This window comes from Acanthisitta chloris, unplaced genomic scaffold, assembly GCF_000695815.1.
Source record: "Acanthisitta chloris isolate BGI_N310 unplaced genomic scaffold, ASM69581v1 scaffold9973, whole genome shotgun sequence".
Taxonomy (NCBI): Eukaryota; Metazoa; Chordata; class Aves; order Passeriformes; family Acanthisittidae; genus Acanthisitta; species Acanthisitta chloris.
In genome coordinates, this window is record NW_008665558.1 from 69852 (window position 1) to 89804 (window position 19953).

At 44.1% G+C, this 19953-nt stretch overlaps 1 protein-coding gene across 1 annotated transcript in view; it reads left to right on the plus strand.

Annotated features, from left to right (window-relative positions):
- LOC103799485 (FCH and double SH3 domains protein 2-like) overlaps nt 1-12907 on the plus strand; it is a 69211-nt gene extending 56304 nt beyond the window's left edge. Inside the window, 8 exon segments of the mRNA XM_009071808.1 lie at nt 2020-2181; nt 7207-7341; nt 7962-8045; nt 8173-8350; nt 9019-9239; nt 10291-10420; nt 10687-10769; nt 12599-12907. Of these exon segments, the coding sequence (XP_009070056.1) occupies nt 2020-2181; nt 7207-7341; nt 7962-8045; nt 8173-8350; nt 9019-9239; nt 10291-10420; nt 10687-10769; nt 12599-12682 (1077 nt within the window). The 3' untranslated portion in view covers nt 12683-12907.
- Nucleotides 12908-19953: the final 7046 nt, after the last annotated feature.

Genomic DNA, 19953 nt, shown 5'->3' on the forward strand with positions numbered 1-19953 from the left:
GTGGAGATGACAATAGAATACATACCATTGGCTACCCCCACACCAACCCACGACACCATGGGAAATACTTTCCCATGTTGTCCCATCATCCAGTCTCCATTCCTAATTACAGGAGAGAGTGTGGACATGCAGCGGTACCCACACAAAGATACATCTGACATAACAAATCTTACCCTAATAACTTACCTACATTTTAAAAACCACAGTTCTCAACAGAATTAAAAATGTCTTTCAAAAGTGGTTTGTTTGAGGCAGGCTTAAAGTCACCTTCACAAATAGTTTTGAAGTGAAGGTGGATCCAGGCTTGGGAGTTCAGCTTAGCAGTAAGGTTACAGTCATTTATTTTCTGACTTATTTTTTAAGTAGAAAGATATGATTCTATAAGAATGCAGCAGCATGTCAAAAGCAAGAAAAATACCAATATCCCTTCAGCTCAACACAAAATGTTGTATATAATAAGGATTTGTATAAGAAAGAAAAATCTATGTGGCACCAGTTGATACTCACTGTACATATTCCTTCATAGTTTACTCTGCTTCAGCCACTACTGAAAAAGGAATTTCACTCTAATTTTTGCCTGGACCCATGTGTTGCTGCTGGTTTCCCTTAGATTCTCAGTGCTGCTGACAGTTTGATGTGTCAGGACAGGCAGTGATCATAGAATCATAGAATCAACCAGGTTGGAAGAGACCTCAAAGATTGCCGAGTCCAACCCTACCGTGGTTACTAGACCATGGCACTAAGTGCCACATCCAGTCTCATCTTGAAAACCTCCAAGGATGGTGAATCCACCACCTACCTGGGCAGCACATTCCAATGTCTGATCACTCTCTCTGTAAAAAATCTCTTCCTAATAGCCAACCTAAACCTCCCCTTTCAGAGCTTGAGTCTGTGCCCTCTTGTCCTAACTGCTAGTTGCCTGGGAGAAGAGACCAACCCCCACCTGACTGAGGTGCTTCTGATCCTTGTGGAAGGGGCTGGAAAGGAGAGGAAGTTTGCTGTTGGCACAATAACTTACTAAAAATGACCAGTGCTGTGAAAGGAAATGCAGGAGAAATTCCAGGGTGGTTCGGTGGCTTTCTGTTGTTGTCTACCAGTGACTCACTGGAGGACTTCTGGTAAATCACTTGGTTTCTGTTCCTCTGCTGAGGAAGTGTAGCAGGAGGAGGATAGGGCTGGACTGGACATGAGTATCCTCAATTTTATTCCTAGGTTTGTCCTTCACTTCCTGATGTGATCTTCAAAGTTCTGCTTTTTTCAAAATCCTGAATTTCTTCATGCTGCTCCTTTTGCTCCTTCTGTTTAGCCTTCATTTAGATCAGGGTGGTGATTTGCCATGAACTTGTCAAAGCCTTTGCTCTATGGGCCAGCAATTCTGCCAGGATGCTCAAGTGAACCAGCTGTCAGAAATCCTCCATTTTCATGCTGTTCTGAAGACAAAAGTCATGAAACTGTTTGTTGGAGTGTGATATTTATTTATTTGTTTAATTACTACCATACTCTATTTCCATAACAAATAAGCTTCCTGTGATGTCTGGCAAGTGCTGATGGAAAATAGTCTTGGTTGGGAGGTTTGTGTGTGTGATTCATTTGTATTTCACATCCAATTTAGTCACCAGCTGACAGAGCACCCAGGGTCTGCAGCCCAGGGGGATTCCTAATTGTAAAAATACTGGGAAGGACTGGGATTTATCTGGGTTGTTGCTCCTTAAAAGTACTCTAAACTAAATGACCACTAGAGTGTATGAATGGGAAGTGAGTGTAAACTTTCAGAGGTTATTTTAAACATAGCAACTTGTGAAAGTGGCTGGGCCTGTAGCTTTACATCCCTAGAAAACCGTTCGCTGGCTCTTGGCTCACACCACAGTCCTGCAGGCAAGGAAATGAAGACTGGACTCATTTCCACATGGAGCAGCTTTTGGAGTCATTAATGGATCAGAAAATCACACACTTGAGTCATGACAAGGAGGGAGATGTAATCCTGAAGGAATTCTGACATGTGTGTGTTTCTTCCCTCAGATAATTAAGCTGAAGGCAGAAGCCCGTCTGGATCTGCTGAAGCAGATTGGAGTGTCCGTGGATACGTGGCTGAAAAGTGCCATGAACCAAGTGATGGAAGAACTGGAAAACGAGCGCTGGGCCAGCCTGCCCTCGGTCACTAACAACGGCTCTTCACACCTGGTATGGCTTCCAGGGTGTGGACCTCACCTGAGAGTCATGTGGCTCTTGCCTAGTAACAATCCCTTACTTAATATTGAATGTGACAAGTCTGGAGGATGCTCCAAGGGCTGGTTGTATAGACAGGCTGGGAGAGCTAGGGGTGTTCAGCCGGGAGAAGAGAAGGCTCCAGGGAGACCTTAGAGCCCCTTCCAGTGCCTCAAGGGGCTCCAAGAGAGCTGCAGAGGGACCTTGGACAAGGGCCTGGAGGGACAGGACAAGGGGGAATGGGATCCCACTGCCAGAGGGCAGGGTTAGATGGGATATTGTGAAGGAAGTGTTCCCTGTGTGGGTGGTGAGGCACTGGCACAGGTTGCCCAGAGAAGCTGTGGCTGCCCCATCCCTGGTAGTGTTCCGGTCCAGGTTGGATGGCGCTTGGAGCAATCTGGTCTAGTGGGAGGTGTTCCTCCCCATGGCAGGGGGTGGGACTGGATGATCTTTAAGGTCCTTTCCAACCCAAACCATTCTGAGATTCTATAAAACCAAATTGATAATATTTGGTTGGTTGTTAACTAACTGGAAAAATCTTGTAGTTTTACATGGCTGAAGCAGTGTCTCAGTTTCAGGGGAAAAAATAGCCCCCAAAAAGAGGATTTTTAGGTTCTGTTGCTGAGTTTACTTTAAATTGAGTTTTCTGGCCTTGGGTAAGTGCCATAACATTTATGTGCCATCTCCTGAGAAGAAAAATGTCTCTGTGTTTCTTTGAAGTGTCATTAATAGTTTATGATGTTATGAGATCAGCGGATGAAAGACTTTATTCTTCTAAATGTTTGGAAAGCTGGAGGCTCTACATCATTCGTTTAGAGACTGTGGGGAAAGTCATTCATCGAAAGAGTTGGTAACTTCCTAACTCTGCAATTCAGTTGCATCACTATGTCTTGCTGTGTCTGAAATCAGGCTTTGGACCCCTCATGATAAGAAGGACATTGAGGTGCTGAAGCATGTCCAGAGAAGGGAACAGAACTGGGGAGGGGTCTGGAATGCAAGGAGTAGCTGAGGGAGCTGGGGGAACTCAGCCTGGAGAAAAGGAGGCTCAAGGGGGACCTTCTTGCTCTCTACAACTTCCTGACAGGAGGATGTACCCAGGTGGGGATCAGGCTCTGCTCCCAGGGAACAAGGAACAGGGCAAGAGGAAACAGCCTCAAGTTGTGCCAGGGGAGGTTTAGGTTCGATATTAGGGAAAATTCCTTCTCTGAATGGGTGGTCAAGCACTGGCACAGGCTGCCCAGGGCAGTGGTGGAGTCACCATCCCTGGAGGGATTTAACAGCCCTGTGGATGTGGCACTTGGCATGCTGGGGAATGGTTGGACTGGATCACCACAGAGGGCTTTTCTAACCGAAATAATTCTGTGATTCCAAGCTACTTCTTTCGAAAATTTTGCCCAGTATGGCCCAAAAAAGCAACTTTGATCAGTGGAAGGTTGGGAGTGATTTTTTTAATTCAATTTTACTAAGACTAATTGCATTTGTAATGTCTGTATACTTGCAAAATATTCCAGAAACATCTCCCATCTTTCAAGCTAGGAAGAAAGCAAATTTTTCGGTAATTCAAGAAATAATAAAAAGCAAACTCTTATTTTCCTCACCTCTGCCACAAGAAGAATGACATGTTTCAAAATTAGTAGTAGTGGTGGATCTGAACCCTGTTCAAAGGAGTGGACTTCTAATACCTGGGGTTTTGCTCTTGCTCATTGCCACGTTTCTTCACACTTTTCCCTCATTCCCATGTTTCTCCATGCTTTTCTTTATTGTTTTCCTGGTAGTGGTGGGAAACCCTTAGAGGTCAAGGGTTTTTTGGGTGTACAAATATTTTCATTTATGGCAACTTTAGTTCTAAGAAGTAAGTGAGCACTGAATGGAGTCTCCACAGATGCTTCTCAAATCCACCCTTTGCTTTCTTCAGGCTGTTAGGATGTTTTTTCTCAGAGCTTACACACAGCTCAAACACAGTGATGGTGATTTGCACTAAAGGTGTTGTAATCACTGCTCTGCATAGTCCATCTCTGAGGTTTTATTCCCACAGCTAGTGTAATTACAAATAGAAGTTGTAGTATGCTGATCCAAGCTTCAGCCTTCCCAAATCTCAAAGGAATTGCTGTGCCAAGTTTCATTTCAGATCCTTTCTAGCCACGATGGATGTTACGTAGGCTATGTTTAACACATAGCTGTGTTAAACAGCAGTTTCTTCACTTTCTTCTTGTACTACACCTCATTGTGCATGTTGGATTGTGCCCAACGCCTTGTTCCCTATCTCCTCAGATATGGCAACAGTTGTCCTGGAAGCCAAACCCTGTGCTGGTCCCTGGTGAAGAAGTTGATGCCACAGCATGGGAGGTTCAACTCTGAGCCTTATTTTCCCCTTTTACACTTACATACACTCCTCTATTAAAAAAAAGCCTCTGTTGACCTTGGCAGGGCAGATGAGAACAGCCCAGAGATGGAATTCTTATAACTGGTACCAAAATTATACTGATTGCTGTTATTAGAAGAGTTATTGCAGCTTGGAACAAGCAGCACTTTGACTTCACCCTTGAGGAGTTGGGCAGTGTTTAATGTTCAGCTCTCTGCCATCCTTACACCGTGCACAGCTCTGCTCTTTGTTCCAACACCTCTCATGACATAATTTGTTCAGCAAAGCTCTTCATATGTTTTCTTTTCAAGAGCTAAAAAGAAGAAATTAGCATTGATGCCTCAAGCCTGCTGTATCTATTTTAGATACTGGAATGTGCTGCCCAGGAAAGTCATGGACTCACCATCCCTGGAGGTGTTTCAGGAGAGACTGGACATGACACTTAGTGCCATGGTCTAGTTGCCATGATGGTGTTAGGTCATAGGTTGGACTTGATGATCTCAGAGGTCTTTGCCAACCTGATTGATTCTGTGATTCTGATTCTGTATTTAACCTGCTGTAGTAATGAGCTGAAGAAATTAATATCCCATCACCTACCCAGTTGACTCACTTTTTGATGTAAGGATGAAATGCCTAATTTTGAATATCAGGCTATGGCTTATCCTCAATCCTGATCTGATACCTGCACCTTATGTGAAACAAACTATGGTTCAGTCCCTAATGCCTATATTGCAAACTGCCTCTCACTGATCCATACCTCCACGTGTTCTCTTGGACAGCTCTGTTCTGGGATGCGCAGGGAATCCTAGCCCTTTGCAGCTCCCACAGTTTGGACATCCAAATCACACTGGAGGTGGCTCTGTATTAAACATGTTCTGTGTTGTTCCCAGGGTGTACATATGCAGCAAAACAAGACTGATTGTTTTGAATATATATATATATATTTCCATACCTTTTTTAATGTGTATAATCCATAACCCCATTACCAGCATTTATTCCTGTATTTCCTGGCTGTCCCATACCTTTGGTATCATTATGTCTCCCATATTCATTCTTTGCTTACGCTCTCTGTCATTCCAGACTCCTCAGAAGGATGAGCTTTACAAACCACACCACTGTGTATCCCCAACACCATTTTCCCTCTCTGTTCCTGCTTTCCAAATGATTCCATTCCAGGAGTGGGAGCAGCCTACAGGCTGAGAATTCGTACAAGTCTTTCTAGACATGATACACTGAATTCCATGATGTTCCAGGTGTCTGTCAGCTGGATGTCAATGTTGGCACTGCAAAAGACAGTTAGAAATAGGAGGAGAAATGTAAAATTTGCCACAATTTATAGTTGGTTGGTAATATATCAAAGCATTATCAAGGATTTTTTGTTTAGCCCAATGTCCATGAAGACATCGAAGGAGCAATGGAGGCAAAAAACTATACTTAAATGAAAATTAGCAGGTGAAAAAATCATTGGAATTGCAAGGATTTAGTTGAGAAATCATGACATAAAACTTAATCTGAGGCAGAAAATGATGTTTTGTGCTGTTCTCATCCAGGCCTAGAAGAGCAAAGATGTCACAGGGCAGAGACAGCTGGTTTAGGAAGGTTGTACAGTGACTTGTTGGGCTCAGCTTAACTTGATGTTGATTATCAGCTTCTCAGTTTTCACAGGGAGTCCTAAACACACTCCCAAATGAAAAGGAGTGAATAAACAGAAGATGGCAAATACATAACAGCGTTGCCTTTGATGTCTGTTCTCACATGAGATAAAGTGTTTATTCACAACATCCCCCAGACATGAGGCCAAAGCACAGCTCATGGCAATGTTGCCCAAACTCCATTCAGGGAAACCTGGATTTTTCCAGCTATTCAGGTTTATTTAAACTTTTATAGATAGTTTTTACTCCTCATTCTTTCTCCAAGGATTTCCAGGGTTTAATAAACTGCAGCAAATCTATTCTGCAGAATATACCAGCTGGAAGGCTGATTTGGGAGTTTATTTGTTCCAATATTTCCACTGCAGATTTATTTTATATCTTGTGGTCACAGGTACATTCATTTTCAGTAGCATAAATACTCTTTTTTTCTATTAAACTGTGTCTCTGAAATGGTATCTCCAAAGTACATTAGTCACTGTTTCACAGCTTATGTGCAACTGTCCAGCGGTTGAGGTGGAGCATCCAAAATCTCCTCCTGTTCTCTTGTGCTTAAATGAAGAAATCCAGCTGAGTTAAGCAAAGATGGAATTTGGTTACAGCTCTTATCTTTTGCCTCCCTGTATTTGCTTGGTTTGATGACTACCCCATCCCTGGAAGTGTTCCAGTTCAGGCTGGACAGGGCTTGGAGCAACCTGGTCTAGTGGAAGGTGTCCCTGCCCATAGCAGGGGGTGGAACTGGATGAGCTTTAAGTTCCCTTCCAACCCAAACCATTCTGTGAATCCATGATTCTGTCGTGACTTCTTTCCTGATCTTATTTGAGAATCATATATTGAATGTTATTTGCTTACTGGTTTTTGTCCACTTTGAATGGACATGAGTAGTCAAAACCCCACACTGCAGAATATCCATCAATTCATTCTTATTGTTATTTCTTCACCATTTTTTTTGTCAGATGTTGTAATCCAAAATTCACTTTGCTTTGACAGATTAATGCTGATCCAGAAAAGGAAGAAGGTGAAGAGTTTGAAGACAGCATGGATGTTTTTGATGACAGCAGTTCTAGCCCTTCTGGTACTCTAAGAAATTATCCTCTCACCTGCAAAGTTGTTTATTCATATAAGGTTAGTGGTTTGGGGTTTTTTAATTGATTAGAAAGATGGACAGTAAATGTACCTGTGCCTATGAGAGCTCAAAGTTTGCTGACAGACTGTGTCCGTGATGTTTACTTCTGCCAGTGGTGCTCCATCAGGTGTAAATCACTCCACCACAGGAGCTGGAGCCAGTGGCAGGATTCCTCATGGAGGAATTGGGATTTCAAAAGGAAATAGGGTTGGACACATTGGGAGGGATTCAGGGTTCTTCCATCTATCCTGTGGAAGGAGAAAGCTGCTTGTAAGTAGCAGTAGGTGCACAGGAGAACCCTCAGTAGAACATTGGGATGGGCTGCCCAGGGAGGTGATGGATTCACCATCCCTGGAGGTTTTCAAGATGAGACTGGATGTGGCACTTAGTGCCACGGTCCAGTAACCACAGTAGGGTTGGACTCGATGATCTTTGAGGTCTTTTCCAGCCCGGTTCATTCTATGATTCTATGATTTAAAACTATGCTTCATCATAAAACTTTCCATTTTTAAAAAGCATCAGTTTTAATACAAATCTAGATGGGAATGTTCTTTGCCCCGCTTGTGCCCCTGCAACTGAAGCTACTTCTACCCTCTAACCTTCCTGTTCTCCACTTCAGGCCTCTCAGCCAGATGAACTGACCATAGAGGAACATGAGGTACTGGAGGTTATTGAAGATGGAGATATGGAAGACTGGGTAAAGGTATCACTTTCCTGACATTGTTTTCACTAATTGTCTTAGAAATACAACTTGGGATGGGAGAAAATACTGGGATTCTTTCCAGAGTAGCATGCACAAGCAGAGAATCTCTTCTGTTGTTTATTCACAGGCACGGAATAAAGCAGGACAAGTGGGATATGTGCCAGAGAAGTACCTGCAGTTCCCAACCTCCAGCAGCCTGCTGAGCATGCTCCAGTCCCTGGCTGCACTGGATAGTCGATCCCACACTTCAAACAACTCCACTGAGGTTGACCTAGTCTCAGGCAGCCTGAATGGAGACTCCAGTGGTAAATACCTGTTACAAATGAATAGTAGTTTAAGCTGGTTCTCAAAAGCATTTTGCGTATCAAGTCTGGGTAGTGTGTGGGAGATTTCCTCTGATGTCATGGAATCACTAAGTTGGAAAAGACCTCCAAGATCATCAAGTCCAACCTTCAACCAAAGACCACCATTCCCACTAAACCATATCATGCAGTGCCACATCAACTCATTTTTTGAGCACCTCCAGGGATCGGAACTCAACCGCTGCCCTGTTCAGCCTGTTGAATGCTTAACCACTCCTTCAGGGAAGAAATCTTCCCTCATATCCAACTGGAACCTACCCTGGTGCAACTTGAGGCCTTTCCCTCTCATCCTATCACTAGTTTCCTGAGATAAAAGGACAACCCCCACCTTGCCACAACCTTTCAGGGAGTTGCAGAGAGTGACTGACCTGTATCTGAGCACAACTGTTCTCAGTAATTATCTGCTTCACATCAAATCTGCACAATTTACCTCATTAGCTCATGGAGTTGAGATTAACTAAACTTAAGGAAAACCAAAATATTTTGAATTATAGATTGGAAAAGACCTTTAAAATAATCAGTTCCAATTATAAAAGTATGTGTAGTAGTTACTATTTTTCTTCACCTCATGCCAATCTCACTGGTTTGTTTTTCCCTTTCCCATTCTTCAGTCTGTTTTGTAAAAGCACTTTATGACTACGAGGGGCAGACGGATGATGAGCTGTCCTTCCCAGAGGGAGCCATCATCCGCATCCTGAACAAGGAAAACCAGGATGATGATGGTTTTTGGGAAGGAGAATTCAACGGCCGCGTTGGGGTATTTCCCTCGGTGTTGGTGGAGGAGCTCACGGCCTCGGAAAATGGAGAGACTCAGTGGATCGGGGATATTCAGGTAGGTCAAGAGTTGAGGGGTTGGTTTGGGGGAGGGAATTTGCAAAGATCTGCCAGTTTTTTAGGACAAACAAATCAGAACCAATTTGAGAAAAAAAAATCAGAACCAATTTAAGATTAAACAGCATCAGTTGGAGGAAAAAAAAAATCAGAATCAATTTGAGGAATAAAAAACTCCCAAGCCCTGAGTGTTTACCTTTTAGTTCCTTCCCCAGCCTAATAGTTATCAGCTGATGTATTTTGGCAAATAGAACAGACATGTGAATAAAAGACAAGTATTTGGGTAGAGAGGAAAGGAACCAAAGGAGAAAATTCACAGGCTACTTCCTGTCATTAATTTATAGACTGAGACATCAAATACAACCTGTCAAAAAGAGAATTAAAGGCTCTTGCAGCCCTAATTTAGTGTTTCATGCTTTAATCTGCTCTGTGTCCTCTCAGATTTAAGGGGCAGAATACTGCCAAGTGTTGTATTATAGTAATTGTTTGAAAAATGTCCTCATCTCAGTGTAGTTCTGTAATCCTTATATCGTTTGAGAAAATCAGACACATTTCCATGTGGAATTGTGGTATTAGAAACTGGACTTCCATGTTCCCTACAAAGAAATTTCTCTGGTGTTTTTATTCTTTGATTTAAGACCATGAAAATTAACATTTTAATTATATATATATGCACTTGAGTGTGGACAAAGCTTATGATCTCCACGCTTTTGTGTGGATCTGTGTGGAGAACCACACTTGGCCAAGTGACCTTTTCCTTTCAAATCTTTCGTTCAAACCTTTTGTTTAACTTTTTTGAAAGTTATTCCCTTCAAAAAAACTCTCTCTGAATTACCTGAGAGAGGCTGAAAATTTCTGCTCAGGGGAAACCTGTGATTTTAAAAATGGAATCACCGTTGGGTATCTTAGCTTTGCTTCCTGAATGTACCCAACGGTGCTGCTGATAGCTGGATTTTCTTCAGAGGGAAGTTGCTGGCATGCTGATGGGTCAGATAAGTGATGTCTGTGTGAAGAGGAAGGCTCTCTGCATTCCCTCTCTGTTTTTAACACAGATATCTCCAACTCCAAAGCCCAACAATGCCTTCCCACCACTGCCGCTCTACGACCAACCTCCCACCAGCCCCTACCCCAGCCCGGATAAAAGAGGCTCTCAGTACTTCCCCAGATCTCCATCAACAAATGGTAAGGAACTTGGTTATGGAAAACCAGTTTTTTCAGCTAAAAGCTTCATTTAGAATGTTCATGTTTCAGAAGGGATAAAATAAGAGCTTTTTTTGCCACGTGAAGTTAATTCAGCAATGCTGAGAAAGCCAAATGTTTCAGCTAAAGGATTCATTTAGAATGTTCGTGTTTGAGAGGGAATTAGAAAAGAGTTTTTCTTGCCACATGAGGTTAATTCAGCAGTGCTGAGGGTCTGCTTTGTGATGGGGTTTTGCTTTTTCCTTCAGAAAACAGCTTCAGTTCAGAGTCTCCAGGATTCTCACAGCCTCCGCGGATTCCTCCAGAAACTTCCTACGGCAAACTGCGACCTGTAAGTGGAAACCAAATCCTGTTGGTTTTACTGGTGTTACAAAGTGATCAGACAAGGTAAATTGGGATAGGAATGTCCAAATCTGGCGGGGGGAGATAGCACCTGGTGATTTGACTCCCTGAGTTCTGCAAACCGAATGACACCGTATAGAACTGTGGTGTCTCAGGTGGCTACTGTGGGGCAAGGCCTGATCCCTCCCCTGAGGTGTCAGAAAGCTGTGGAACATGAGGTGAAGGGAGCACCAGAACAAAACAAAGCTGCACTTGTTCAGACAGTTAGTTGTTGTGTTCGGAGATGACCTTGAGTCTTATCCACCTTCACTGACCTGCCCGCAGTGCCATCCCTGTCTCTGTGTGAGGCTTGGAATTGGGAAACCTCATCTGGGAGGAAATTACAGCTGTAATGATACAAAATAGGTGTTAGTCTGTCAATTTACACTGCTTCTGGGTGTTGGGAGATGATTTCTGTTCCTGCTACTTGTAACAGCCCCTCAACAGAACTCAAAAAGGGGTGGGGAATAAATGCCAGAAGTGTTTATTCCCATGGTTTTCGCAATTGCTGCTTCCCCAGCGTGCTGCCACACAGACCTGCTGGGCAGCAGTTTGCTGCCATGTGGAGTCCATTGCATTTAGGGTTACATACATTTAGAGCTACATTTATTTCTCCATTACATTTAGGGTTACATTCATTTCCAACCCCTTTGATTTGAGGGGCTTGGATACAAAAAGCTCAGTGATAAAATCAATATATTTTGCTGCCTAGAAGAAGAAATTTTTGCCAGGAGAGGAAGAATTTAATCACTTAGAATTTAGCATAATGCACCTCCTGGGATTAACTTTGAAATCAAGTTTGGAGGGTTTCAAAGTCCTAAACCAAATCATACCAAGATGTAACATTTTCCTTTACGTGGCCTTCTCAATGAATGAAGTTGCAGGAAAAAAAGAGCTTTTTTGGATATTCAAAGAATATATTCTGAATATTCCAGTAGTCAGTGAGTTAGCCTTAACCATTGATACACAGGAGCCAGAGGCAGCACTTCATCATCCAGGGCTTAAGTATTGAACTGAGACGTTTGATTCCCTCGTAAAAGACTTTTCAGCTTTTCCATTTTGTAGACTCATATTTTCTTCGTGGGTTCTCTCCAATTTACAGTGTTTTCAAGGTATTACTACAGTGTCATGCCTTAATGGAAAGGATTTCTGTTAGCACTGCATTTAAATATGCTTTGCTGGGAAATGCAGTTTGTTGTGGCATTGCTCCGCAGTTCATGTTTTTCACAGCAGCTCACTCTGGTGGATTCTGAAATCATGTCCTAAAAACCCTATTAGCACTAAAGGTGATCTCTGTCAGGTGCAAAAATAACGTGACTGATGTGACAGAGTGTGAAAATAACATCAGATTTCAGGTGTGTGTGGTTGAGGTCACTGATTGATAGAATATGAGTAAGTCATTTAGATGCAACCAACATTCTGGTAGCTCCCACTGCACAGAAATTCCAGGCAAAAGCATCATCAGATTCAGCATTTGATGTAAGTTCCAAAGCCTTTTGCAGGTTTACATGCTGGCTTAGCCATGGATACAGGCAGATGGGGGATTGCATCCTGGGGAAAACCAACTGTGAGTGGGGACAGTGAGGATGAAGAGCCTTGATGGCTTAATTGGGGACCACTAGAGCTGATTCCTCACTGATCTTCATGTACACCTGTTTTGTTTGCATCATCTTGAGGGATGAGCCCAAAGTTGCAGTTTCAATCTCTGCAAGTCCTGACAGTTTTCTGATGAAATGTGGGGATTCTGTGATAGTTACAGGTTGGCTCTGGCTGTTTCAGGTGCGAGCAGCTCCTCCACCCCCTACACAGCACCATCGCCGGCCCACAGAGAAGATCGAGGACGTGGAGATCACTCTGGTGTAATGCTGGGACTAGCTGAGCAGTAGTGCTACAATCAAGACCAAACACAGCATTTGGTCAATCTCCTTTTTTAGGCACCTTTGCATGATGAAGACTTTGACTAGAGCAAGACATAGGGAGGATTTTATGTGGCAGTGACATGGTGGATTCCTTCCCACAGTCATGACTATTTCGTGCCTTTTTTTGTTTGTTTTGATTTCTAGACATCAATTCTTCCTCTCTTAGCACAAACCAAGATGGGCCAAGCAGCAAGCAGGGGTTTACCTCGGAGCAGGTTTATCTCCTGGCTGGAGAAGGTCCATTTTTATGAGGAGACTGAGGAAAAAAAGCCTCATCCATGCAGCTTAGTCCTAGCATCCTTCGCTCACGTGCATTAGTACAGTATATTACTGTTGCCATAGGAATGTGTTCAAGATTGTGGATCCTTCCAGTAGCATTACCTGTCTGATTAGGGATTAATTATCTGATTAGATTAATCAGATCTCACGGAATGAAAAAGGGAACGGGGAAAAAGAAGTCTAAAGGAGAGGCTGGCTCCTCTTTCATCCCCCTGGAGAAAGGAAGAAACAGGAAAATAACCTTCTGGAGAAGCCAAACCGATGCAGACCATGTGGCATTCGTCCCATCAGTGCTCACCTCGTCAGCAATCAGCAGCTGAACTGTCCTTTGGGGTCATGTTTACGCACTATATTCAGTCATAGAGGATCTAACACAGAGGTGCTCAATCAGTAGCAACATCTAATTCCATAGCATATACCAATGGATAGAAAATTAAGTGAGATTTTGTCTAGATCTGGAAATTGAGCTGCTTTTTCTTTTTTTCCTTAGGGGATTTTGGTGTTTTTTTTCAAGTATTTGGGTCACTCTTACCCCAGTTATTGCTGTGTGCTCTATTATCTGACCTTAGCAGTGTATCTTTGCCATCAAACCACCTGGCTAGAGCCAGAAGTTCCATTTAGAGTATTTACATGCATTTAGTTATTGGTCCTGTAGCATTTTTTCCAGGTGAATCCTGTTATCCAGCCAAAGCCAGAGAGCTAAGAGCAGCTCTGGGTTCCGCAAAACCTTCACACCACCTTTGTGCCCAAGATGTGCTCTCCCAATTCCTCTCAGGAGAGAAACAGAGAGGAAAAGAATTTCATCAGAGATCTCTGCAAAGGGAACTTTGGTTTTGTTGTGGTTTGAAAGGAAAAGGCAAAGGATATTCTGAGGAATGGTCAGGGGAGAGGGAAAACCTGGATGAAAAGGCTTTTCTTTGGGTACTGACTAAATGATTGTCAGCAATCTCCATCAGGTGAAAGCTTTGGATCAAAGGCTTCCCAAGGTTGGCTTTTGAGCTGTTAGGTGGGTTCTCTTGTGTCTTCATGGGTGTTTTCAAAGCCAGTAAGTTTTCTACCTTTAATTTACTAACAAGGGCTATTTTTTGAGGCTGCATTTACACAAAAACAAAACCAAACCCCTCATCTAACAAGATTTTATCATAAACTTTGCACATACTTGTAACTCCCAACCCAAGCTGGGTCTCCAAGACATCCATGCTTACCAGTCTCCTTTCCCAGTAGAATCCTTAACCAAGAGTGAGGCTGTTTGAAGCCAACAATTCATGGATCAGTTATGGAATCAGTGACTGTCCAATGAAGTCTTTTCCATATTTTTTCCTTCTTTTTTTGCACCTCTTGTCCTGTTGATCTGTTTGAGGTCTTTTTATGTGTTTATCAAACTTATTCTTAAGTTTAAAAAGAAAAGTTTTTAAAAAATAAAGATTTAACTGTTTGCAGATACTTTGAGACCTTCACAATGCAGAAGAAGAAAACCAAGTGTTGCCAAAACATTCGTGTTCAATTCCTTTGGCCAGTTTATTTCTGTGTCCTTCATACTTGGGACTTTCAAAAATGCAGAAAGTTTTATTTAAAAGTCTCTTTTAGTTGTATTTTAAAATATTTTCTGTAAGAGCTGCTAATTTTATTTAAAAAACAAAAGAAAAAAAGAACAAAAAAAGGAAGAAAAGCTGTAAAAAGATTCCTCCTTTTGAACTATGATTTCTTCATACAGTATCAGCTGTGGCAGTGTCAGTACACTGAGAGCATCGGGGCAAATGCTTTCTTTATATTGCCTGTAAAAAGTTTGTATTTATTATGTATAAAAAGTTGAATAATAAAAAAGTGGAACTAAATAGATGGTGCCTTGCTGGAGGCACCACTGCTGCAGGCACCACTGTGCCTCTGGCAAGGTGTCCTGAGGAGGTTTGGGTGTGAGTTTGGGGTTGGGGATGAAAAATCGATGTTTTCTTGGGAGGGGTTTTTATGGTTTGTGTTTTTGCATGGAAATTTGAATCTTCTGCTCAGGAAAACACTTATGCATAGACTTAAAGTGAGCTTTAAACATGGTTTTAAGCTGGTATTTATAGAATTCTATAGTTCTAACATGTTCTGATTAAGGGTTTGGAATGGACTTTAGAGATCATCCATTCCCAACCCCCTGCCCTGGGCAGGGACATCTCCCACCAGAGCAGGTTGCTCAAGGCTTCGTCCAACCTGGCTTTGAACACTGCCAGGGTTGGGGCATCCACAGCCTCCCTGGGCAACCTGTGCCAGTGTCTCACCACCCTCACAGGGATGGATTCCTTCCTCATATCTAATCTAAATTTTCCTCTTTCAGTTTATCTCCATTGCTTCTTGTCCTGTCACCAGAATTCCTAACGTCCCTCTCCAGCTTCCCTTTCCACGAGGAACAAAATGATGCCAAAAATGAAGAGGCAGTAACAAAGCTCCAGTTATCAAAATAATTGCTTAATAGCCTTGATGCAATTAGGTAATTGCCTAAAGAAAGGGAGGGAGAGTGATTGATAACAACCCTTCAGTGTGATTGTCCTTTAATAGGGTTGATTTGCCTAATTGTGTGAGGAGAATTTCCACTGCATCCCAAGCCTCCCTGGCTTTAGGATTCTTCTGTGCTCTCGCTTTCCATGTTGTATTTTCTTTTACATGTTGTATTTTGTCATGGCACTTGGAAGCCACCTGGCAGTGACCACCTCCTTGCTGGGCGGATTTTAGTTTCCCAAAGGTGAGTGTTTGTGTTGGTAGGTGCCAAGTGATCCGTGAGCTCTATGTGCTGATTCCCTCCACATTTTTGGAGATGAGACTGTTTTACCCCGAGTGAACCAGTCTGGAGGGCCCAGAGCCAAGCTGAAGGGGCCCAGACCCATTCTGAGGGTCCCAAAGATAGTTTAAGAGGTCCAGACCCCAGTTTGGAGGGAGCAGACCTCAATTTATAGGGTCCAGATCCAGTTTCAGGGTCCCAGAACTCTTACACAGGCTTTCATAATTTTTAGCCCTGAGCTCCTGCAGCCTCTTCCTTTGAGAAATCCCAGCTTCTCCTGCTTTTTATATGCATTCATGGTGCTCCTCCAAAAATTATTGTCCTGGCTTGCTACTTTGACTGCTTTGTCCTTTCCTTTTGGCTTCTTGACTGTTGCATATTTCCTTTTCTTGCTCCATCTCACACAAACCTCTTGGCTTGGCGTTCTTTTCAACATCACTATCACATGCAAATGATGTTAATTCTCATATCCCCCAGTGGAGCCACTTTTCATTTCTCCCATTTTTTAACAGACACTCCCTTCCTGCCTCTTCTTTTTCTCCTTCCCCCTTCCCTCAAAGCTGTTCTGTGTCAAAACAGCCCCAGCAGATGATGCCAGCGCAGCAGGTGTGCTGTGATCACATCATTCCTGCCATTAATTCCATTGAATCACAGAATCATAGAATCAACCAGGTTGGAAGAGACCTCAAAGATCATCAAGTCCAACCCTACCATGGTTACTAGACCATAGCACTAAGTGCCACATCCAGTCTCAGCTTGAAAACCTCCAGGGATGGTGAATCCACCACCTCCCTGGGCAGCACATTCCAATACCTGATCACTCTCTCTGTAAAGAATCTCTTCCTAATAGCCAACCTAAACCTCCCCTGGCAGAGCTTGAGTCTGTGCCCTCTTGTCCTGCTGCTGGTTGCCTGGGAGAAGAGACCAACCCCCACCTGACTCCAGCCTCCTTTCAGGGAGTTGTAGAGGGTGATAAGGTCTCCCCTGAGCCTCCTCTTCTCCAGGCTAAACACCCCCAGCTCCCTCAGCCTCTCCTCATAGCACTTGTGCTCGAGTCCCTTCACCAGCCTCGTTGCTCTTCTCTGGACCTGCTCCAGCACCTCAATATCCCTCCTGAACTGAGGGGCCCAGAACTGCACACAGTGCTCAAGGTGTGGCCTCACCAGCACTGAGTCCAGGGGCAGAATCACCTCCCTGGTCCTGCTAACCACAATGTTCCTGATCCAGGCCAGGATGCCATTGGCCTTCTTGGCCACCTGAGCACACTGCTGGCTCATGTTCCGCTTTCTGTCTGAAGTGCTTTCCCAACTGAGTGACCAGCTCCCAATTTCCTGCACGTGGGAAATGGCTGTTATTTGGACAGCACACAGAGACCATTGAGAGGCAAAAAGGGGTTCTGAAGGATAAAAACAAAGGCTCTGTGGTTCTATATTCTCTTTGGCATAGTTAAGAGGAGTAATCTGGGAAACTTGCCTAGTGCAGCGGGTGAAATACTGATTTCTGGAAGTTGGCAGCAGGACATCTTAGAGCCAGGGTTTCTCTGACGGCTCTGGTTCCCAGATTTTGACTTTAAGCTGAAAGAAAGGAGATTTAAATTAGCTATTGCAAAGAAATTGTTCCCTGGGAGGGTATTGAGGCACTGGCACAGGTTGCCCAGAGAAGCTCTGGCTACTCCATCCCTGGCAGTGTTCCAGGCCAGGTTGGACGGGGCTTGGAGCAACCTGGTCTAGTGGTAGGGGTGCCCTCCTGTCCCTTCCCATGGCAGGGGATGGGACTGGATGAGCTTTAAGGTTCCTTCCAATGCAACCCTGGGATTCCATGGTTTTCTAAACGGATAACAGGAGTGAGACTGGACAGAATAACTGATGCCATGTACCTTATGCAGTATTCCAGGGTTTCTTTTTGATTTGTGAAAATATTAAAAAGGTACCAAAGCATGTGGGTGAGGTCTTTTTCCCATACAGCACAAGGGTCTCTCCCTGTTAATAGTAATTAGAAAGGAAAACAAAAACTCCACCCTCTTCTCTAAATAAGCATCTTTTGCTCCTTAGAAGCCAGGCTGCTCTGCAGCTTGCACTTTTTTTTCCTGCTTGCTTTTTTAGCAAGGTCCCTACAATTAGTATAATTAATACCCAGCATGTCAGAGGCAAGAGCAGCAGGAAATCCACCTCAGTCAGCCTTTCATTCCACTGAGCCTCCCAGGAAGGAGGGGAGATGCTGCTGCTGTGGGAAGAGTTCTGTCTCTCCACAGTTTTTCCATTTGCAGATCTGTTGCCCTGTATACAAATGATGGGAGGGATGGGAGTGTGTTCCCCCCTTCTATCCTACACCTGGCTGGGCATCTCCAAGAGGTGAGCTCAGGGATATTGGGACCTCAGGTTAAGACACAGGAGGAGGCTGGAGAAAGTGAGGGATAAAAGGGAAGAAAACTTAACTGGAATCAGGGATGCAGCAAAGGAGACAATAAAAAAATGCAGCTAGGAAAATGCTGACGTGCTTACTATACCAAGTGGTTTCCTACTCCAGGCATTACCCAGGGGGATTGAGGATTACAGATCTGGCAGAAGGAGCAGTGCAGCAAGTGAGCCTCTGCATTGCAGGTCATTTCAGCCAGAAAATGAAAGCACTGCAGTCATAGCAGGGCTGGAATGGAGCAGGTGGGAAATCCCTGTGCTTAGTGGAGTTGAACATGTGTGGTGAGTACCACAGCACAGAGAGCAGGGAAAGAATGAGTTTGCTCAAGGACAAGTGCATCTCCTCAGGTCCTGGCATGGAGCACTGCTGGGAAGAGCCTGGATCCATCCTCTTGGCACCCTCCCTTTGAGTATTGCTGCACATTGATGAGACTCCCCTGAGCCTTCTCTTCTCCAGGCTGGAAACTTAGAGAATCATTGAATAGAATCGTAGGACAAGAGGAAACAGCCTCAAGTTGCACCAGGGAAGGTTTAGGTTGCATATCGGGGAAAATCTCTTCATGGAAAGGGTGGTCAGGCATTGGATCAGACTGCCCAGGGCAGGGGTGAAGTCACCATCCCTGGAGGGACTTAACAGCCCTGTGGATGTGGCACTTGGGGACATGGTTAGTGGTGGCCTTGGCAGTGCTGGGGGAAGGGTTGGACTCAATGATCTCAGAGGGCTTTGCCAACTGAAATGATTCTCCGACATGGGGAACAGCACTGTGCTGTCACCACAGAGACTCAGAAATGGGAGTACAAGATGGAGGCTTCACACTGTACCTCCATGCAAAAAAACACAACATTCTGCCATGGCCTTGGTGCTGTTCCCATAAACCCTGTGGAACAGAACACAGGCCGTAGCAAGTGGCAGCTCTGTACTTTGGAAATGGCTTGTGGAGGCTTTCAAATCCCGAGTCTGGTGCACATCACCAGTGTATGAGGCATGTTGTGGTGTCTGCCAGGCCCATTCACAGACCAATCCCATTTCTCCTCCTCTTCCCATTCCAAGTTTTCTCCCTACAATCCATTTTCCAGCCTGTTGGCCTATCTTGTGTCCCTTAAGCAGTGGTTCTTCTGCCACTTTGTTTCAGGCTGGGCTGTGGCCATGGATTAAATGGGTTTTACAGAAGACTTTGGATTCTCTTACACCATTTCATCAGAAAATCCTGTCACCATGCAAATAAAATCATAGAATGTTAACAGCTTGGAATGGACCTTCGAGATCATGCCCTGAGCAGGGACACCTCCCACCAGAGCAGGTTGCTCAAGCCTTTATCCAACCTGGCTTTGAACACTGCCAGGGTTGAAGGATCCACATCCCTGGAGGGTCCTCGTGGGGCAGACAGGGATGGCTGTGAAGGGCAGCAGACAGGGATAAGCTTCCCTTTGTAGTGCTTCATCTTTGTTACAGAGGGAGAAGCTGTCCAAACTCAGATCTGCAGGCTGAGCTCCACACACAGTTTCCCCAGCTACTTCAGTTCCTTTGGCAGCTAAACACATCCCACCCAAAACACACTTGGATGCAGAACAGGAGGTGGAGAAGCCTCTGGGCTCTCTTGTGAGCGTTTGCTGGGAGGGAGTGTGCTGCTGAGGCTGGGATCCCCAGCACATCCAGGTGTTGTCACACAGCTGGGAATGGCTCAGGAAATACAAGGTTACAGTCCAACCTGTGGGATTTCACTGCTGGAGAAAACTGTTCTCTGTTTTTCATGGCACTCT